At 36.4% G+C, this 20,778-nt stretch overlaps 2 protein-coding genes across 2 annotated transcripts; both read right to left on the bottom strand.

The window, feature by feature from the left end:
* Positions 1 to 1,057: 1,057 nt before the first annotated feature.
* On the bottom strand, positions 1,058 to 8,314 carry LOC149019674 (beta-glucosidase 11-like). The gene is made up of 14 exons (XM_089153642.1): positions 7,813 to 8,314; positions 7,648 to 7,711; positions 6,929 to 6,987; positions 4,710 to 4,785; positions 4,547 to 4,618; positions 4,372 to 4,459; positions 3,907 to 4,165; positions 3,330 to 3,445; positions 3,016 to 3,236; positions 2,894 to 2,925; positions 2,107 to 2,172; positions 1,934 to 2,021; positions 1,689 to 1,779; positions 1,058 to 1,597 (listed from the first exon to the last, which is right to left on the bottom strand). Exons 1-14 carry the CDS (start codon positions 7,972 to 7,974, stop codon positions 1,387 to 1,389), a joined length of 1,605 nt encoding a protein of 534 aa, XP_089009768.1. The 5' UTR covers positions 7,975 to 8,314; the 3' UTR covers positions 1,058 to 1,386.
* Positions 8,315 to 11,749: 3,435 nt separating this feature from the next.
* Positions 11,750 to 19,988, bottom strand: LOC149019673 (beta-glucosidase 11-like). The gene is made up of 15 exons (XM_089153641.1): positions 19,654 to 19,988; positions 19,150 to 19,415; positions 18,988 to 19,051; positions 18,313 to 18,371; positions 16,986 to 17,061; positions 16,824 to 16,895; positions 16,639 to 16,726; positions 16,190 to 16,448; positions 15,620 to 15,735; positions 15,308 to 15,528; positions 15,186 to 15,217; positions 14,073 to 14,138; positions 13,881 to 13,972; positions 13,638 to 13,727; positions 11,750 to 13,545 (listed from the first exon to the last, which is right to left on the bottom strand). Exons 2-15 carry the CDS (start codon positions 19,321 to 19,323, stop codon positions 13,335 to 13,337), a joined length of 1,620 nt encoding a protein of 539 aa, XP_089009767.1. The 5' UTR covers positions 19,324 to 19,415; positions 19,654 to 19,988; the 3' UTR covers positions 11,750 to 13,334.
* Between the last annotated feature and the right edge of the window lie 790 nt (positions 19,989 to 20,778).

Below are 20,778 nucleotides of genomic sequence, written 5' to 3'. Positions count from 1 at the left end.
CAAAATCTAATAAAGAAAAACAAAAAAAAATGAAAAAAATATAAACAATATATAAATTGAGAAAGAGAAAGAATACCTAATTGTGAAGAAGATTTTTTCCCCAAATTTTCCTTAACCCACCCACGCTTATAGAAAGTTGAAGAAGAATAAATAGGAAAAAATAAACGGAAGAGAATAAAAGAGAAGAGATGAGAGAAATGAGAGAATAAATAAGGATTGAGGAGGAGTTAGTTTCTAATTAGGAATGGCATTTTGAATTTCTAGTAAGATTTTTTTTTTCAAAAAATTTCTTTAACCCACGATTATAGAAAGAGAAGAGAATAAATAGGAAAAAAAGATGTGAGAGAGAAGAGAGGGGAGAATAAATAGGAATTGAGGAGTTAGTTTTTAACTAAGGATGACAATTATACCCATTATTTTACCTTTCAAAATTATTCTCAAAATTGAGGGGGGCCAAATAATGATATTTCACATGTGAGAAGAGAAAAACACTGAAAAAATGAAGAAAATTAATAACAAAAGTGAAATAAAAAGAGAATTATTAAAAATATTTAAAAATCCGGGGGGGGCCATGGCCCCCCTCGGCCCCTTAGTGAGTCCGCCCCTGTTTGGACTCGTGTAGTTGAACAAATAAAAAATGATGTTCTTGGAGTGGTAACTTGACTTTACCCTTAATTACCTTCATGTATGCTTAAATTTGTTACTGGTACTTCTCTTTGTCTCTTTTACTTAACCTTGTTTGGATTTATAGAGCTGACTCTATAGAGTTAAAGGTAAATTTGTGATTGTTATTGTTGGAAATGAGTTTCATTAATTTGTTTACCTTTAGCAAAAAAGAAAAAAAAGAAAAGATTAGAAGTGTGGAACCAAGCAAAGTAAGAATAATATGGCACAGTAATTTCACTTTAATTTTTTGTGTATGAAATATACCACGAAAGATTTCTTTACATTGAAACAAATGAATCCTTATAACACCCCAAAAAAAAGAAGGAAGAAGATGAAGAAGACAACAATATAGCCACATCCTTAGCAACAAAAATAAAAATTTATTTGTGAAAGATATAAAAACATAGCAATATATGGACACGAATTAAGTTCCGACTTCCGAGAGAGGATAGAAAATCTAGAGATAATTAATTGATCTCCATTGCTCTCATACTCCTCTAATGAAAGTGGGAATTCATGAAAAAACAATAATTTTCACCTATATGTATATAGAAAAACTTTTATCTATCAAAAATTTTTATTTTTTAAACAGGTGCTATTAGATATAGGGTGTTTACATATGCCATCTACAGGGGTCAAACTACGACATTTGCACTAAGCGTTATGGATCTTAAATCTTATTAGTTGACCAACCCTGCATTGGTTATACTAAATATATATTCATTGGTCATAGGAGTATTGACCCTTGCTTCTTCTTCTTGTCCCTTTGAGAAACTTGGAGTACCAACGAGCAGATAGCTTAGGGTGTCTCTGCAAATCAGGGCTGTTGAAGTCTACATAGTAGAGGCCATAACTTGCTTGGTAGCCATAAAATAATTCATATACATCTAAAAACGACCAAGTGAAATACCCTTTGACATTTGAGCCATTCCTGTGTCAATTTCCAAACACATACACATTCGGACATTAAAGAGAGATCAGAAGGAAGCTTGGATAAGCTAATGAGATATTAGAGAGGATACCTCACAGCCTGTAGCAGACTATGAATGTTGCCTAATAAATATTTCACTCTTGACAAGTCAAGCAATGGATCATCATGTTTTGTCGCCAGACCTAGAAACATGGTATGACAATGAAGTATTTTATCAAACATGATATGAGCGAAATTAATTATCTTTCTCAAAAACCCTTCTCAATAACTAAGTGGCATACATAACTGCATAACAATACCATACGTTGATGGTATGAAGAAGAAAAATGCACTTACCATTTTCATGGATGTAGATGAGTGGATTGTCATAAACTTGCTTGATATACCCCAGTAGACCATGCATACCCGAGGGAGTAAAAGGGTCCTGCATCACATCCAATTGAGTTAGCTCAGTAGGATTTTTTTTAAACTAGTAGTTTTCTATATTAGGGGTTCGGGGTTATGTATACCATCACGGATGGTCGAATCCATGAACTCTTCACCAAAAAGTGTCGATCATTGCCAACTGAGCTACCCTGTGATGGTAGAATAAACATTGTTATTTCCCATAACATACTTCAGATGTATGATAACAAGAAAATTGTCATTGATATACTTGCGTGAAAGCCCATGTAGGCGAGCTACTTTTTGTAATTTTTATATAGCTATACTAAAACTAATACGTAAGTTATGACATTTGAATAAACTAAAGATATATACAATTCTCAAGAAAAATATTTATCACGAAACAGGAGTACATGCACTTATATGATAGTATGATATGATATAACATACATGGAAAAGACCCGGCTAGGTCATCTTCTATAATTATTCAAACATGGTATCCTCTAGTAAGTTCTTCCTTGGGCTTTGGGTTTTGTTCTTTTGCTTACCCTTGTTTTGGGATTACAGATCCTCTCGGCCAAGCAAAGGGTAGAATCTTGAACTAAGCCATGTTCAGGCTTAAGGTTGATTAGAGAATACTCAAGCCTTTAAGGCCAAACTTGCATCCTTAGTGGTAACCCTCCCTCCCATGGTTTAGGATATATACCCTCTACAAGCTTAAGGAAGACCTAAATATTAGCTGTCCTAATTGCTTCGATTCATTATTTGGTGTCTTACTTCTTGAACTCACTTTGGTAAGGCAGTTTTCTAAATCCAAGAGCATTTGGTCACAATGTAGTACTAGTTGAAGAGCTTCTATATCAACTAAAACAGATATACACAATAGCACTGCATATGTTGCAAGATTGTTACCTGACCCAGAATTGGTGGTCCTCCTATATTATCTGCAAAGATGGAAGAATTAAGGTTATCTTCTTAAAAATATGCGAATGAATTTGCTCACAAATATGAGTAGAAATGAAATCAACACATACATATTAATTCCGCAGCCATGTCTCTGATATAGTCCCTCTGATCATGGTTAAGACTGGTAGGATCATCTCTGACATACACCGTAAAGTAATAATTCACTGCAACGAAATCAGTTGAGCCTTTCACTTGTTTTGATTGACTTGGAGTGAAAGAAGGGAGCCTTGAGCCAGCATTCTTTTTCATGCTTTCTGGGTAATCTCCAAACATCAAAGGGTCCAAATACCTGCAACATGTAATCTATTAGCGGATATTAAGTTGAATTTCTCTCGTGTCTACCATTTTTTGTTTTGTTTAGGAGGTTGAGATAGAAACTTGCCAACCAACATAGAAGTCATTTGCCCTCTGAGTTGCCATGATATCTTCTGTTTTATTTGTTAATGGAAGAAAAGAGTAGGCAAATACATTGATCCCAATAAGTCCTCGTTGCTTGGCCTACATGAGCATCCATGTTCCATGTTAGATTTCCATCACCACTACCATTTCTTAGTTCTCTTTTAAAACAAACATCAGGAAATTACGAATTAAAACAGAAACAAAAATGAAAAAAACACAGATTTAACATTGTCCACACATCGATAGATTGTGCTACATCCACAGGGGAATAAGAAGAATTTTCTACAGTGTAGATGGAAAAAATGAAGACCAATAGCCAAAACGACGTCACAATAACTCTTACCCAAAACCCTTAGGCAAAAATCTCAAACTTCACTCTGACCTCCTAAGTAAACATAAGGCACATATAGACTTTGATTAGGAAAACATGTTAATCTGTTAGGTTATTTGAACCGACCATCAAAATATGTCGGTGCTGGTCCATTTTTGAAGTCAGGTACAAAAATTTGAGTCACAATATAACATTTTTTACAGAGAGAGAGAGAGAGATAAAGAGAGACCTGGTAATTGTTTCTGTACAATCTTGCAACTGATGCATGAGCAAGCAATATATTATGTGTGGCAATGTAAGGCTCAACTGTAGAATTGCCGACTTTGCAATCTTTGAAACCAAAGGGAGGAGAACAATGGACAGGCGGGAAAATTCCTATATCATACCCGCCTAGAATGAACACATTAGCTTCATTCACAGTAGTCCAATGGGAAACTCTATCACCAAACTCTCTGAAGCATACATCTGCAAATGCTGTGAAATCCTTCCTACATTAAATTTCCAGTCCACATTTAGTATAAATTTAAATCCCATTGTCATCATCATGTATAAACATCACAAATAATATGTTGAAAAAAATAAATAAAATAATAAACGCAAATAAATATAAATTAATATTAAATAAAGATTTAAAATAATATACCCACTAACACGACATGCAATATATTTAAGGGGAAGAGTAGAGTATTCTAACACAATTTTTATGCTTAGCCATCCTTTGTATTCATCTTCGAGTTGTTGAGGAAGATCATAATGGAACAACGTAACATGTGGTTCAATTCCTGCTCAATCAAAACAAATGAAAAGAAATGAAAAAACACATTTTTAATCCAATTCAAGTTGTATCACTTTTTCCTTCACCTCCTTACCATGGCTGAGGAGTTCATTAATGAGATTATTATAGTATTCTACTCCCTTTGGATTCACAGGTCCTCTTCCATCTGACAATAAGGTGAAAAATAACTCAAAATAAAATTCATAAATGGGCTGAGTTCTTTTGGTTAGAGAATGTATGAAGGGTAGTTATCATACTTGGAATAATTCTAGGCCATGAGATGGAGAATCGGTAAGCTTCCAATCCTGTATCAGCCATGAGTTTGACATCTTCCTAGGAGACAGAATGAAAACATTCTCAATAAGTACCTTGCAAAAATTCGAATTCAAGTTTGTAGGTTAGGCTTCTGATGGGCTAATATTCATAGAATTTTCTTGTTAAAAGATTATCAATGACAGGGTATCTAAGTCCTTCTAAGATTTGACAACGAGATATAAAGAATGTTGGATCATTGTTTTTTCATGACATCCTAGATTTCTCCTCCTCCTCAAGGAAGGCTTTCTTCAAGTGGTTTTTTTTTTTCTTTTCAAAGGCATATTAGAGTGATAATGCAATTTGTTCTTCATGTACCTTGAAAAAAAGAAAAAAATATTGTAATGGACGAAGTCGGAGTAGAACTCTAATCATTATCCTTCATGTACCCTGAAAAAAAGAAAGACAGGACTGCCATAATTACTTGATGGGTCTTATTGAACCTAGATTAGAAGCTTGTCAACAAAGTGAAGGTGTCTTAAGTTTTTATATATATCCTCATAGATCACTCATAAATCACAAGTGTGGTGGACAAGGCAATGGCCGAGGCAAAGGAATTTTCTAGATGTAATGGAAGCTCCCATAGTGAAGAGAATAGGAGGCGGACGTCGAGTGAAAGACCCTAGAACCCCACTTCTTGGGCATGCCCTCCTGTGGGCTTCGTGAAAATTAAAGTAGATGCAGCGTTCAATGATAAAGGTGGTGGTGGCCTGGGTATTGTCTGTAAAGATTATGATGGTAAGCCCATTAAAGGGCTAGCAATTCCAATCAAATCCAACTCGGTTCTTGTGGGAGAAGCATTGGCTCTAAGGTAGGGAATCTTGGATTTTTATTTGTGGCAGCAGCTGGCGACGGCTCAGATTTGGCCACGTAACCAAGATTTAATCAAACGGTTGTAAAAGAGAAAGGAGGGGTATATATGTAAATATAACAAATTATTATTTTATCTAAAAGTTTAAAAGTTTTGAAATTTACAAAATCAACCCCTGGAACCGACACAATTCCCAAACCCTTGGTGCGTTCCGCCTCCTCATCGCCTGCTCATCGTTCCACCACCACCGCCACCTACAGACGGCACCAACCAACTGAAATTTATCAAATGCTTTTTTGTACTTGCTAGTGATTCTTTCGTTACTCTACATTCTCAGTATTTTTTTCCTTTTCCTCCAGTAGATTGAATCCTCCTTGAAAAAATATCCAATCTCGTATTTGGGAGTTTCGATGCAATACAAACAAATAACTACATAATTTGTTCATGAATGAAACTTTCGCACTCAGGTGATGGGCGGCAAGTTCAGAGACAGCCCAAGCTACCATTGCTTGAACCTTCATGGTATTCTTTGAAGATTTTTCGCAAACACCGAACAGACACCAGTGGGGATCATTTGATCAATGCTCTCTGGGTCACGACCCAGGAGACAAATAGCACGGGCAGCGTTTTCTTGGCCTTCGGTCGTCCTTCTTTGACCAATTTCAAGAGGGGAACCACCCCAACTTCCTCTATGATGAGCTTTCCGTAATGATCATTGTCGTGGGTGAAAGATATGAAAGAAGCGGCGGCATCGAATCTGTAGTCGATGGATCCATCGTAGAGGGTAGCGATCTGTTCCAGATGATACACAGAATGGGTCCGTTGGTGCCGTCTTCAGGTGGCGGTGGTGGTGGAACGATGAGCAAGCGACAAGGAGGCGGAAGTCACCAAGGGTTTGGGAGTTGGGTCGGCAGCTGCTGCAGCAAATAAAAATTCGGGGATCCTAATTCCTAATTGCCCTGGAGAAAGACTTTAGAAATGTTCTAGTGGAATCAAATTCTGGGGAAGTGATTAGTTTTGTGAACAACCTAGAAATGATTTCAGTGGACATTCCAAATATTGTATTGGATGTTTTGAACCTCTCCTCTCAATTACAGAATGTTCCCTTCTATCATGTTAAAAGGGAGTACAATGCAGTAGCTAACTCCCTTGTTTGTAAGGTTGTGTTCCGTATCAGACTCTTTGGCCTATTTTGGATCCTTAGGTTCTAGATCTATATAATCGTAAAAAAATCACACAAGTAGGAGTGTTACTCTTACATAGAAACTTAATAGTGAAAAAATAACTAGAATATGATACTGAATTGAGAATTAAACTTTCACCCAAAAGTTTGAGAATTAAATGTAAAGATACCTTATATTTGTGATATTGGTCGCAAGTTATGTCAGCATTGCTTTTGTCCATTGCTCCCCCTGTAGTTTTCCGAACCAATTTTTATCAAAAAAAAAAAAAAAGACTGAAGTGATATATTTATAACTAATAATTCTATTAAAAATAAGACTATAAAATATGAATATTAAATGGAAAATGAATACATTACTAATGTATTTTTCTTAATAAATAGTCATGAAATTTAAGAGATGAAAAACAATTGAAAGACAATAAATTTTCCATTAAACACTATCACAGTCCTAGTATAATTAGGGGGATTCATAGTCCATAGTCTACTCCTCATGAGGGTATTGTAAGTTTTATCTTGTTCCTATCATCATATAATTAGGGGGATTCATAGTCCATAAGTAAAGATAATGTTACACACTATATCCTTGAATAGAAATGATCTTAACTTGTAGTTAAATAATTCTTTTATTTTCATAAATACCCTTTCATCCCTCATTTAAGTGATTAGAGAAGTCGAAAGAAAGAAAGGAAGGAGACCAAGAAAAAGGGGGTGAAACCCCGCCTTACATCATGTAATACTTTTGAGGTCAGGGTCATGGGTGAAGCTGTGCCTTATATTATGTAATACTCCAATTTCTAATGTATATAAATCTCTTATTTCATTTACCAAAAAAAAAATCTCTTATTTCAAAAAATAAATAAATAGATGCAGGAAGGAAAAAAAAATTGACCTGAGTGGGCAAAAGTATCCCAATAGCTGGGAGTCCTTCCATCCTCGGCCACTGCCCCTTCAACCTGCACTTTCTCCTCCACATCATCGATCAGTATTTCTTCGTTTCAAAATTTTATAACAAAAGAGAACCATCTAAATCAGTGAGAAATAATGATCAACTGACCTGATAAGCTGAGGTCCCTGAACCAAAAACAAAATCAGTGGGAAAATCATCTCTGCTTACTGAATCTCCGGCCTTGGTTTCACCTGAAACCTGAACCTGCAGACCCACCATGGCTACAATTAGTAGAACGAAGAGACTCCAAGATGGTTGTCTTCTCCACATCTCTCTGGGTCTTTGTTTGATTGAATATGTGAGAAGAATAATAGAGCGTGTGTGCACGTAGCTAGCGTCGATTGAGAAGTTTTAAGTTGCTGAAGGTGAAGATAGTGAAGTACTCCAGCTTGTTTTCTAATCCATAAAGAAAAAAGTTCGGGGTAAATTATTGGCGATAGAGCAAACAAAACATTAGTGGTCCACAGTTCAATTCAATTCATTTGTAATATAGTTCGTGGCTGGTTTTCTCTTTGTTTCTTTCTTCGTTTGAGTTTGAGAGATTCTTTTCGCTTTTTGGCCACATATCACTTGGGAGAAATTTCTGTCCTCAAGATTTTGAGAGAGAGAGACAGAAATGATGATTTAGACATATCTTGTCTTTTCTCTGTTCTTAGAGTTGCGTAATCAATTAGAACTTTGTTGATTTGATGACTCGATTCTCCAGTAGTTTCATAGAAGGCGATATTCAAAACTTCTCTCCTTCTTGGCCAACGTCTCCATCATTCAGGAAAAGCTTAGCATTAGGAGATGAGTGAAATTGCTTGGGTGCTGCGCCAGCTGTGTACGCTAGATATCAAAATGAACAGTCAAAATCTTGTTTCGCATTTCTGCAAAACATGTGTTCCAGTCAAAATCTCGGCCCTTGTTTCCACACTCCGGATTTTGCTGGAAGCAGTGTCTACGTGGCACTGTTCCAAATAGTGACGACCAAGATTTAAAGTAAAGAATTAATTAAATCTCTACCGTTCATTGTTAGCATGTGCACAAAACATCAACTCAAGTAAAGTAAACCGTTTTTGTTTCCAAAGAACCGAATCATATGAGATTCAACTCGACCAAATCAGCATCAGTTTTCCGTTTAAGGGTGGTACGACCTCAGGCGGTGGTGGCGGAACGGTATCCAGCGTCTGCCGTAATGGTATGTCGGACCATGCGGTGATGGTGTTGGTAGGACAGGAAAATCCGGTACACCTGCAGGATTTAAAAAATTCTAAGAGCTTGTTTGACCAAACCAAACTCCAAATCATTTTTTTCCTAAAATCAGAAGAGAAGAATAACAATGTTTTTTTCTCTAAAAGCAGAAGAGCAGAAGAAGAACAGGGTTTTTTTTTTCCTAAAAGCAGAAGCAGCAGAAGACGAGAAACCCACAACACAACACAAAACAGAAGTATTGCACTCTTTTTAGAAGGGAAAAATATATAAAAAAAGAGGAGATTCCCAGAAAATCCAGTTCAGAAAAACAAAGGAAGGAGAAGTCTGGTTTTGTTTTCTTGGCCTTTTACATTATTTTTCTAAGTTGTTCGAGGTAGGTTTCCGGTCAGTCTCCTGTTTTTGCTTGTGATGTTGCTAAGAATCCTGAGTTGGGTTCATTTGCATTCTGCGATTCTTCACTGGGGATATTTGAGAGGGCGAAAGATCTAGTTAAGAGACTTATGTTTGCAAGAGAAGATTGGGTTTCTGGTGAGTAAAGCGGCTGGAGTGAGTCTACTCGGTATCCCGAGTTACCAATGGTGGTCGGAAGCCTTACATATGGAGTGTCTTACCTCTCAATCCAATTTTCATGTTCTCCCTAAACAACTTTAAGCCATTTCCTAATTTCCCAGAATCCAAAAATCCAGATATAATAATGTTCCAAGAAGCCACATTCCTCTCATAAATTTACACCAAACAGAACCTGGGCAGGGAGGGTAATGGTGTTTGATTGGTTAACATACTGCCCAGGTCGCTGGTGGTGTTCGACTTCAGCCTTAAAAACAGAATATTGTATCAGGCGAACTAATATATCTAAAAATCACCATTGTATAATCGATATCCCCATAATGCGCAGAAAATTTCAGAACATCCATGGCAGCAAATGAGTCTCAGAAAAAGAAAGGTGACAAACGGGCTTGAATTGATTTGGTAGAGTTGCCTCATGTACTGGCAATCTTGAAAAGATTTAGGAATTCGGTTTCGTGCACTGGAAGATGATGATGCTGATGCTTACGCCGATGATCAAAATGAAAAGGTTGAATACAGGGATTTTGTTAAGGCTCTCAGCCTCCATTGCAGTTCAGCTGGTAAGTGAAAACAGAGGATGTTAGAAGAGCATGAAAATGGTGGTGGTGATGCCAGCAGTGAATCTCGGAAAACCTACCTCCGCTTCGCTTCATGAAAAACTGATGTCGGTTTGGTTCAAGTCAAACCTCATATGATTCGGTCCGTTTGAAACAAAATCGGTTTATTCTAACTCAAGTTAGTGTTTTGTGCACATGCTAAATGAACGGTAGAGATTTTATTTAACTCTTAACTTTAAATCCTGGTCGTTCACTGCTTGGAGCAGTGCCACGTAGGCACTGCTTCCAAGCAAAATCCATATTTTTATTATATGCAGCATCCATGTTTAATCGTTGTGGGTGGGACTAACTACCCTCTATTTGGTTTAGTTTATGTGGGTTGCCATAATATAATAAATAAAAAGAAGGAATATGAAATAGAAATTTCATGAAAAATTCTGATTCAATGGCAGCTTGTAGTGCTAGTACATCTTTCTTTTTCAATCTGCAGAAGAAAAATGTGTCATCTGCAAAGAAAGGATGTGAGATTTTCAAAGCATTTTTGGCAATTTTGATACCTTTGAAGTGATTAAGTTCCCTGTATTTAGTGAAAATTCTAGATAGAACTCCCATTATAATAAGAAAGAAATACAGGCTCAGGAGGCATCCCTGCCTTAGCCCTTTAGATCCAGTGAACCATAGATAGGGACTATCATTAAGTTTCATAGAGAACGAAGCTGATGATACCAAAGTTTTGACAAGAGCACATCAATGGTTATCAAAATCGCACGGCTGGAAAAGTTTGGTTATAACACCCCATTCAACCTTATCATAGGCCTTTAACAGATCCAGTTTTAAAGCCACATATCCAGTTTTTGCTCTGGTTGTGCGCATAAAATGGAATATCTCATGTGCAATCATTATGTTGTCCATAATTTGTTTATTAGGGACAAAGGCACCTTGACATGGTGAGATGAGATTTTGTAGGCAAGGTCTGAGCCTTCTAGCAAGGATTTTTGCAAGGATTTTATAGTAACATTGCAGAGGCTAAGTGGTATGAATTCCAAAACCATTTCTGGATTTTTAGTTTTTGGGATAATACAAAGTAAAGTATGGTTTGTCCCGAGAGGTATAGTTAAGTTAAGAAAAGAATAGAGTTCATTGCAAATTAGGTCCCATTTTTTTGGTAAAAGAAAGCATTGAAACCATTCATCCCAGGTGTTTTGTGTGGGCCAAAGGAGAAAATGTCATCTTTAATTTCTTCAATTGAGGGTGGTCGGTGGGATCATATTTTGGTCTATAGGAGCGAAGAGTGCTTCAACAAAGGCAAGATCCGGGGGATTTGAGGATGTGAAGAGGTCTTGCATGAAATTAGCAAATGTTGTTGCAATTTTCACATTACCTTTAAGAATTTGACCATCATGCTACAGGGTTTCAATTATTCTTTTGTGACAATGAATTTTTTAAGCTAGATGATAGAATTTGGCATTTCTATCCCTATCTAAGATGTATTTTTCTCTTGATTTTTGGAACCCGAATTGTTCTTCAGCTTGTAAAACCCATTGGATGGTGTGGATTTTTTGTAGGGTTAATTCTGAGTATGGGTAGTTGGTAACCTATAGAGCATCAATTTCACAAGATATTAGGTGAAATAGATTGTCAATATCCCCCAAAACTTATATGTTCCAAATCTGTAGAAACCTAGATAGGTTTGCCAACTTGATGTGTAACCCTTGTTCAGGGTGCAGTTGATACCAGGCATTTTGAAAATGAAACAGTTCCCTCTCCTCATTCATTTGTCACTCTCATGTATATTGTTCTTTCAATGAATGGTAGAAGCCTTCTGAACCTGGGTTGATTGGATATATCAATGCTAGGAGTTTGATAATCTTTCTGGTAGGGAGGAAAAATGCATTCCCTTGATGTTTTCGCACCACAAAATAGTGGTAAGACTATCCGTAAACATTGACAAAAATAAAAAGTGGAATTTCAGTGGGGCTCATCGTGGGTCCCACCGCTATTATATGGTTCAAAAGCACTAGAGGAGCGCATTGTTCTCCTTGAATGGGGAGCTGATCCAGAACTCCAATACTAGTAGTGCGTTTAGATTCTCTATCTTCAAGGATAAAACTGATCTTCTAGCGTTTAGAATGTATTTCTGGGCCTTTGGGAAAGGGGAGTTTCATACTAGTTATGATCTATGAGGTAGAGCGTTGGGCAACCAAGAAAAGCCATGTACGCAAAATATGTTTAGTACAAAGGAGTATACTGAGGAGACTGTGTGGCAAGACTAGGAGAGATAGAGTAAAAATTGATTGTATTATATTCAATTCGGATATTGCACTAATTCAGGATAATTTACGAGTGTCACTTGAGGTGGAATGGGCAATGCCCAAAGAGGGCCGTTAGATGCACCCGTAAGGAACAATGATCTGATGGAGCTAAGAGAAGTAGCTAGGAGTAGGGCAAAATTGACTATTATAGAAAGAGTAGAAAAGAATTTGCATGTGCTAGGACTAGACGCTCATACAAGTACTAATTGGGCTGTTTGGAAAGCTTTGGACTCATGCAGTTGAACGAATAAAAAATGTTCTTGGAGTGGTAACTTGACTTTACCCTTAATTACCTTCATGTATGCTAAATTTATTACTGGTACTTCTCTTGTCTCTTTACTTAACCTTGTTTGGATTCATAGAGCTGACTCTATAGAGTTAAAGGTAAATTTGTGATTGTTATTGTTGGAAAGGAGTTTCATTAATTTGTTTACCTCTAGCAGAAGAAAGAAAAAAAAAATTAGAAGTGTGGAACAAAGCAAAGTAAGAATAATATGGTACATAAATTTCACTTTAACTTTTTGTGTATGAAATATACCACGAAAGATTGAAACAAATGAATCCTTATAACACCCCCCAAAGAAAAAAGGAAGAAGATGAAGAAGACAAAGAAGACAACAATATAGCCAGATCCTTAGCAACATAAATAAAAATTTATTTGTCAACGATATAAAACATAGCCATATATGGACACGAATTAGGTTCCGATTTATGAGAGAAAATAGAAAATCTAGAGATAAGTAATTGATCTCCATTGCTCTCATACTCCTCTAATGAAAGTGGGAATTCATCAAAAAACAATATTTTTCACCTATATGTATATAGAAAAACTTTTATTTGTCAAAATTTTTTATTTTTTAAACAGGTGCTTTTAGATATAAGGGGTGGGGATATTACATATGCCATCTACAGGGGTCAAACTACGACATTTGCACTAAGCGGTATGGATCTTAAATCTTATTAGTCAACCAACCCTGCATTGGTTATATTATATATATAGTCATTGGTCATAGGAGTATTTACCCTTGCTTCTTCTTCTTGTCCCTTTGAGAAACTTGGAGTACCAACGGACAGATAGCTTAGGGTGTCTCTGCAAATCAGGGCTGTTGAAGTCTACGTAGTAGAGGCCATAACTTGATTGGTAGCCAAAAAATAATTCATATACATCTAAAAACGACCAAGTGAAATACCCTTTGACATTTGATCCATTCCTGTGTCAATTTCCAAACACGAACACATTCAGACATTAAAGAGGAGATCAGAAGGAAGCTTGGTTAAGCTAACGAAATATTAGAGAGGATACCTCACAGCCTGTAGCAGACTATGAATGTTGCTTAATAAATATTTCACTCTTGACAAGTCAAGCAATGGATCATCATGTTTTGTGGCAGACCTAGAAACATGGTATGACAATGAAGTATTTATCAAACATGATATGAGCGAAATTAATTATCTTTCTCCAAAACCCTTCTCAATAACTAAGTAAGCAACATACATAACTGCATAACAATATCATACGTTGATGGTATGAAAAAGAAAAATGCACTTACCATTTTCATGGATGTAGATGAGTGGATTGTCATAAGCTTGCTTGATATACCCCAGCAAACCATGCATACCCGAGGGAGTAAAAGGGTCCTGCATCACATCCACTTGAGTTGCTTAGTTTTTATTTTTATTTATTATTAATTTTTTTAATTAGTAGTTTTTCTATTTTAGGGGGTGGGGATAACTATACCATCACGGAGGGTTGAATCCATGAACTCTTCACTAAAAAGTGTCGATTATTGCCAACTGAGCAATCCTGTGATGGTAGAATAAACATTGTTGTTACCCATAACATATTTCACAGATATGATAACAAGAAATTAAATTGTCACTGACATACTTGCGCGAAAGCCCATCCTTAATCCAATCAGGATTAAATTTAGGGTTAAATTTATCATAATAGATAAGGATCAGGTAGGTCGGGTTGGCCAAACACTCGACCTTTGTTAAGGACATTGCCAAAATATCCTTGCGAGCCTATGTGGGCGAGCTGCTTTTGTAATCATTATATGGTTGTACTTAAACTAACACACAATTTATGACATTTGAATAAAACCAACGGTATATACAATTCTGAAGGAAAAGATTTATCACGAAATAGAAGTACATGCACTTATATGATAGCATGATATGATATAATATACATGGAAAAGAACCAGCTAGGTCATCTTCTATAATTATTCAAACATGGTATCCTCTAGTGGGTTCTTCCTTGGGCTTTGGGTTTTGCTCTTTTGCTTACCCTTGTTTTGGGATTTCAGATCCTCTCCGCCGAGCAAAGGGTAGAATCTCAAACTAAGCCATGTTCAGGCTTAGGGTGGATAAGGGAATACTCAAGCCTTTAAGGCCAAACTTGCATCTTTAGTGGTAACCCTCCCTCCTATGGTTTAGGATACCCTCGACATGCTTAAGGAAGACCAAAATATTAGCTGTCCTAATTGCTTTGATTCATTATTTGGTGTCTAACTTCTTTTCCTTTGCTATCTTAGCAGTAGACTCTGGATTTTAATATTTTTTTTTTTCCTTAAATCTTTTTGCTAATACAGACAACCTTGTTGTGTGCTAGCAAAAAAAATTGTACATTGGTAAACCATAAATGGCTACCCAGGGCATGAGGCTTGCTGCCACTGTGGGGTTTGAAGAAACTCATAAGACATGCAGCCTAGCTAGCTTGAACTCACATTGGTAATGCAATTTTTTAAATCCAAGAGCATTTGGTCACAATGCAGTACTAGTTGAAGAGCTTCTATATCAACTAAAACAGATATACTCCATAGAACTGCATATGTTGCAAGATTGTTACCTGACCCGGAATTGGTGGTCCTCCTATATTATCTGCAAAGATGGAAGAATTAAGGTTATCTTCTTAAAAAGATGCGAATGAATTTGCTAAAAAATATGAGTAGAAATGAAATCAACACATACATATTAATTCCGCAGCCATGTCTCTGACATAGTCCCTCTGATCATGGTTAAGACTGGTAGGATCATCTCTGACATACACCGTAAGGTAATAATTCACTGCAACGAAATCAGTTGAGCCTTTCACTTGTTTTGATTGACTTGGAGTGAAAGAAGGGAGCCTTGAGCCAGCATTCTTTTTCATGCTTTCTGGGTAATCTCCAAACATCAAAGGGTCCAAATACCTGCAACATGTCATCTATTAGCGGATATTAAGTTATATTTCTCTAGTGTCTACCATTTTTTTTTGTTTAGGAGGTTGAGATAGAAACTTGCCAACCAACATAGAAGTCATTTGCCCTCTGAGTTGCCATGATATCTTCTGTTTTATTTGTTAATGGAAGAAAAGAGTACGCAAATACATTGATCCCAATAAGTCCTCGTTGCTTGGCCTACATGAGCATCCATGTTCCATGTTAGATTTCCATCACCACTACCATTTGTTAGTTCTCTTTTAAAACAAACATCAGGAAATTACAAATTAAAACAGAAACAAAAATGAAAAAACACAGATTTAACATGGTCCACACATCGATACATTGTGCTACATCCACAGGGGAAGAAGAAGAATTTTCTACAGTGTAGAGGGAAAAAATGAAGACCAAACACCAAAACGACGTCACAATAACTCTTACCCAAAACCCTTAGGCAAAAATCTCAAACTTCACTCTGACCTCCTAAGTAAACATAAGGCACATATAGACTTTGATCAGGAAAACAGGTTAATCCGTTGGGTTATTTGTGCTGACCATCAAAATATGTCAGTGCTGGTCCATTTTTTAAGTTAGGTACAAAAATTCAAGTCACAATATAACATTCTTTGCAGAGAGAGAGATAAAGAGAGACCTGGTACTTGTTTCTGTACAATCTTGCGACTGATGCATGAGCAAGCAATATATTATGTGTGGCAATGTATGGCTCAACCGTAGAATTGCCGGCTTTGCAATCTTTGAAACCAAAAGGAGGAGAACAACGGACAGGTGGGAAAACTCCTATATCATACCCGCCTAGAATGAACACATTAGCTTCATTCACAGTTGTCCAATGGGAAACTCTATCACCAAACTCTCTGAAGCATACATCTGCAAATGCTGTGAAATCCTTCCTACATTGAATTTTCAGTCCACATTTAATTGTCATCATCATATATACACAACATCACAAATACTTTGTTGGAAAAAATTAATAAAATAATAAACACAAATTAAAATAAATTAATATCGAATAAAGATTTAAAATGATACACACAATAACACAACATGCAATATGTTTAAGGAGAAGAGTAGTATTCTAACAAAATTTTTACGCTTAGCCATCCTTCATATTCATCTTCAAGTTGTTGAGGAAGATCATAATGAAACAACGTAACATGTGGTTCAATTCCTGCTCAATCAAAAAAATGAAAAGAAATTATTGGAAAAAAAAAAAAAAAAAATCTTTTCCAATTCAAGTTGTATCACTTTTTCCTTCACCTCCTTACCATGGCTGAGGAGTTCATTAATGAGATTATTATAGTATTCTATTCCCTTTGGATTCACAGGTCCTCTTCCATCTGACAATAAGGTGAAAAATAACTCAAAATAAAATTCATAAATGGCTGAGTTCTTTTGGAAAGAGAATGTATGAAGGGTAGTTATCATACTTGGAATAACTCTAGACCATGAGATGGAGAATCGGTAAGCTTCCAATCCTGTATCAGCCATGAGTTTGACATCTTCCTAGGAGACAGAATGAAAACATTCTCAATAAGTACCTTGCAAAAATTCGAATTCAAGTTTGTAGGTTAGGCTTCTGATGGGCTATTCATTGAATTCTCTGTTAAAAAGATTATCAATGACAGGGTATCTAAGTCCTCCTAAGCTTTTCACAACGAGATATAAAAATGTGGGATCATTGTTTTTCCATGACATCCTAGTTATCTCCTTCTTCTCCTCCTCAAGGAGGGCATCTTCAAGTGGTTTTTTTTTCATTTTCAAAGGCACCTTAGAGTGACCATGCAATTTGTACTAAAAGAAAAAATATTGTAATGGACGAAGTCAGAGTAGAACTCTAATCATTATCCTTCATGTACCCTGAAAAAAAGAAGAAAGAAAAAAAAGAGAGACCATGCCTAATTACTTGATGGGTTGTATTGAACCTAGATTAGAAACTTGTCAACAAAGTGAAGGTCTCTTAAGTATATATATATATATATATATATATATTCTTATAGATCGGGCCACTCATAAATCACAAGTGTGGTGGACAAGGCAATGGCCAAGACAAAGGAATTTTCTAGATGTAATGGAGGCTCTCGCAGTGAAGAGAATAGGAGGACATCGAGTGAAGACCCTAGAACCCCTCTTCTTGGACGTGCCCTCCTGTGGGCTTCGTGAAAATTAAAGTAGATGCAGCATTCAATGATAAAGGTGATGGACTGGGTTATGTCCGTAGAGATGATGATGGTAAACCCATTAAAGGGCTAGCAATTCCAAACCAATTCGACTCGGTTCTTATGGGAGAAGCATTGGCTCTGAGGGAGGGAATCCTAATGGCCCTGGAGGAAGACTTTAGAAATGTCCTGGTGGAATCAGATTATGGGGAAGTGATTAGTTTTGTGAACAAGCTGGAGCTGACTGACTTCAGTGGACATTCAGAATATTGTATGGGATGTTTTGAATCTCTCCTCACAGTTACAGAATGTTTCCTTCCATCATGTTAAAAGGGAGTGTAATGCAGTAGCTGACTCCCTTGCTTGTAAGGTTGTGTCCATAGCGTATTAGACTCTTTGGCCTATTTTCTAGATCTTTGTAATTTTGATGCCTTTCATGGGTCAATGTTAATATATAAACCCTCTTCTACCAAAAAAAATCACAAGTAGGATTGTTGCTCTTACATGGAAACTCAATAGTGAAAAAATAACTAGAATATGATACTGAATTGAGAATTAAACTTTCACCCAAAAGTTTGAGAATAAAATGTAAAGATACCTTATATTTGTGATATTGGTCGGAAGTTATGTCAGCATTGCTTTTGTCCATTGCTCCCCCTGAAGTTTTCATAACCAATTTTTATCAAAAAAAAAAAAAAGAGAATGTTATTTTTATAACCAATAATTCTATTAAAGATAAAACTAGAAAATATAAATAATAAATGGAAAATGAATACATTACTAAGTGTATTTTTTTAATAAATAGTCTTGAAATTTATGAGATGAAAAAACAATTGAAAGACAATTAATTTCCCATTAAACACTATCACACTCCTAGTATTACGGACTAAAGTTCTACTCCTAGTGAGGTTATTATAAGTACTATCTTGTTCCTATCACCATATAATTAGGGGGATCCGTAGCCAAAAAATCAATAAGTGAAAGTAATGCTACACACTATATCCTTGAATAGAGTTAATTTAACTCGTAGTTATATGATTCTTTTATGTCCATAAATACCCTTTCATCCCTCACTTAAGTGATTAGAGAAGTCCCAAAGAAGAAGAAGAAAAAGGGGGTGAAACCCCGCCTTATATCATGTAATACTTTTGAGGTCAGGGTTCATGGGAAGCCCTGCCTTATATTATGTAATATTCGTTTCTAACATATAAAATCCAGCTACTGTTCCAAAAAAAATTTTAATTAATACAAGAAGAAAAAGAAAAAATTTGACCTGAGTGGGCAAAAGTATCCCAACTGCTGGGAGTCCTTCCATCCTCGGCCACTGCCCCTTCAACCTGCACTTTCTCCTCCACATCATCAGTATTTCTTCGTTCCAAAAATTATGTAACCAAAGAGAAACACCTAAATCGGTGAGAAATAATGATCAACTGACCTGATAAGCTGAGGTCCCTGAACCAAAAACAAAATCAGTAGGAAAATCATCTCTGCTTACTGAGTCTCCGGCCTTGGTTTCACCTGAAACCTGAACCAGACCCACCATGGCTAGAATTAGTAGAACGAAGACACTCCATGATGGTTGTCTTCTCCACATCTCTCTGGGTCTCATTTTGATTGAATATGTGAGAAGAAGAATAGACCGTGTGCAAACACGAAGTTTTTAGGTTTCTGAAGGCGAGATAGTGAACTCCAGCTTGTTTTCTAATCCATAAAGAACAAAGTTTAGGGTAAATCATTGGCAATAGAGCAAACAAAACATTAGTGGTCCACAGTTCAATTCAATTCATTTGTAATTTAATCTAGTTCGTGGCTGGTTTTCTCGTTGTTTATTTCTTCGTTTGAGTTGAGAGATTCTTTTCGCTTTTTGGCAACATATCACCGGAGAAATTTCTGTCCTCAAGATTTTCACAGAGAGAGAAAAATGGTGATTTAGACATACCTGGTCTCTTAGTAAGAGTTCTCACCCTTCATTCATCGTCTTTCTAGTTTTCTCCGTTCTCTGAGTTGCGTAATCAATTACAAATTCGTTGATTTGACGACTCGATTCTCCAGTAGCTTCATAGAAGGCGATATTCAAATCTTCTCTTCTTCTTGCCCTTTAGAGAAACTAGGAGTTTTTTTTTTTTTCTTTTTTTCTCTTTTTTTTTTCCTTCACTTTGGCCAACGTCTCCATCATTCAGGAAAAGCTCTTCGCAATAGGTAGATTGACTCTTTAGACAAGTGAAATTGCTTGGGTGGTTTGCCTGCTGCGTAAGCGGGATATCGAAATGAACAGGTTTCGTTCAAGGTCAAAATTTCGGCCCTCGTTTAGTCGTTTATATATGTTTAATCGTATGGGTGGGGACTAACTGATCCGACTCCCCGTCGGGGGGGGCTTTTCGGTTTAATCAACACGGGCCGGTAAAAACTTTATTTTCCAAGCCCGGGCCCCCGCGGCGGTCCGCGACTACTACGGTCTTTTCGGTTTAATCAAGGAACTTAATTTCGTCGAAATTCGGATACCAGGGGGCGAAACGATATTTGCAACATATCGCCGAGATTTGTCGAAATCTCACAATTTCTCGCTGAACTAGCGAAATATTGGAATATATCGGTATTTCTCGCTATTTTTCGTGTTTTTTAATTTGTGGTTGAGTGTTATTTGAATTTTGAGCTACACGTGGCTATTATTAAACCACATGATTACAAAAAACAAAAAACCAAAACATAAAATAAGTATATTGATTTGACAAGTTCAATATTTTATTATTTTTTTAAATTTTCCATCGATGTTTTGCAGTTTGCAGGTACATGATATGACTCATTGAAGTGTTTTTGGTTTTTATTATTTTTTCAAATTTTGTATTAATAATTTGGTGAAAAAAAAGTTATGACTAATATTATTTTATGTTTTTAAAATTTTATGTAGAAATTAACGTTGATGTGTGGGTGTGTATTATATATATAATATATAACTCGTTCCTTGGGTTTAATTAATGTGGGTAGTTGAGCTGTTAGCAACCCAAACTCCCATGGAGTCTGGTGGCATATATATTAGTCATATCTCCCCACCCCTATAATATCA

Source organism: Hakea prostrata, chromosome 4, assembly GCF_041222555.1.
Source record: "Hakea prostrata isolate BN-2017 chromosome 4, UWA_Hpros_2, whole genome shotgun sequence".
Taxonomy (NCBI): Eukaryota; Viridiplantae; Streptophyta; class Magnoliopsida; order Proteales; family Proteaceae; genus Hakea; species Hakea prostrata.
The sequence above is the reverse complement of the archived record's forward strand: the minus strand, read 5'-3'. Positions and strand labels throughout refer to the sequence as shown.

Coding starts and splice junctions, on each gene's coding strand:
- LOC149019673 (XM_089153641.1), bottom strand. CDS start 19,323: ATGAGACCCAGAGAGATGTGGAGAAGACAACCATCATGGAGTGTCTTC. Junction 18,372..18,987: donor GGATACTTTTGCCCACTCAG/GTCAAATTTTTT, acceptor TGAAAACTTCAG/GGGGAGCAATGGACAAAAGC. Junction 16,896..16,985: donor ATGGTCTAGAGTTATTCCAA/GTATGATAACTA, acceptor CCTTATTGTCAG/ATGGAAGAGGACCTGTGAAT.
- LOC149019674 (XM_089153642.1), bottom strand. CDS start 7,974: ATGTGGAGAAGACAACCATCTTGGAGTCTCTTCGTTCTACTAATTGTA. Junction 4,460..4,546: donor TAATGAACTCCTCAGCCATG/GTAAGGAGGTGA, acceptor TTGATTGAGCAG/GAATTGAACCACATGTTACG. Junction 2,926..3,015: donor CATGGCTGCGGAATTAATAT/GTATGTGTTGAT, acceptor CCATCTTTGCAG/ATAATATAGGAGGACCACCA.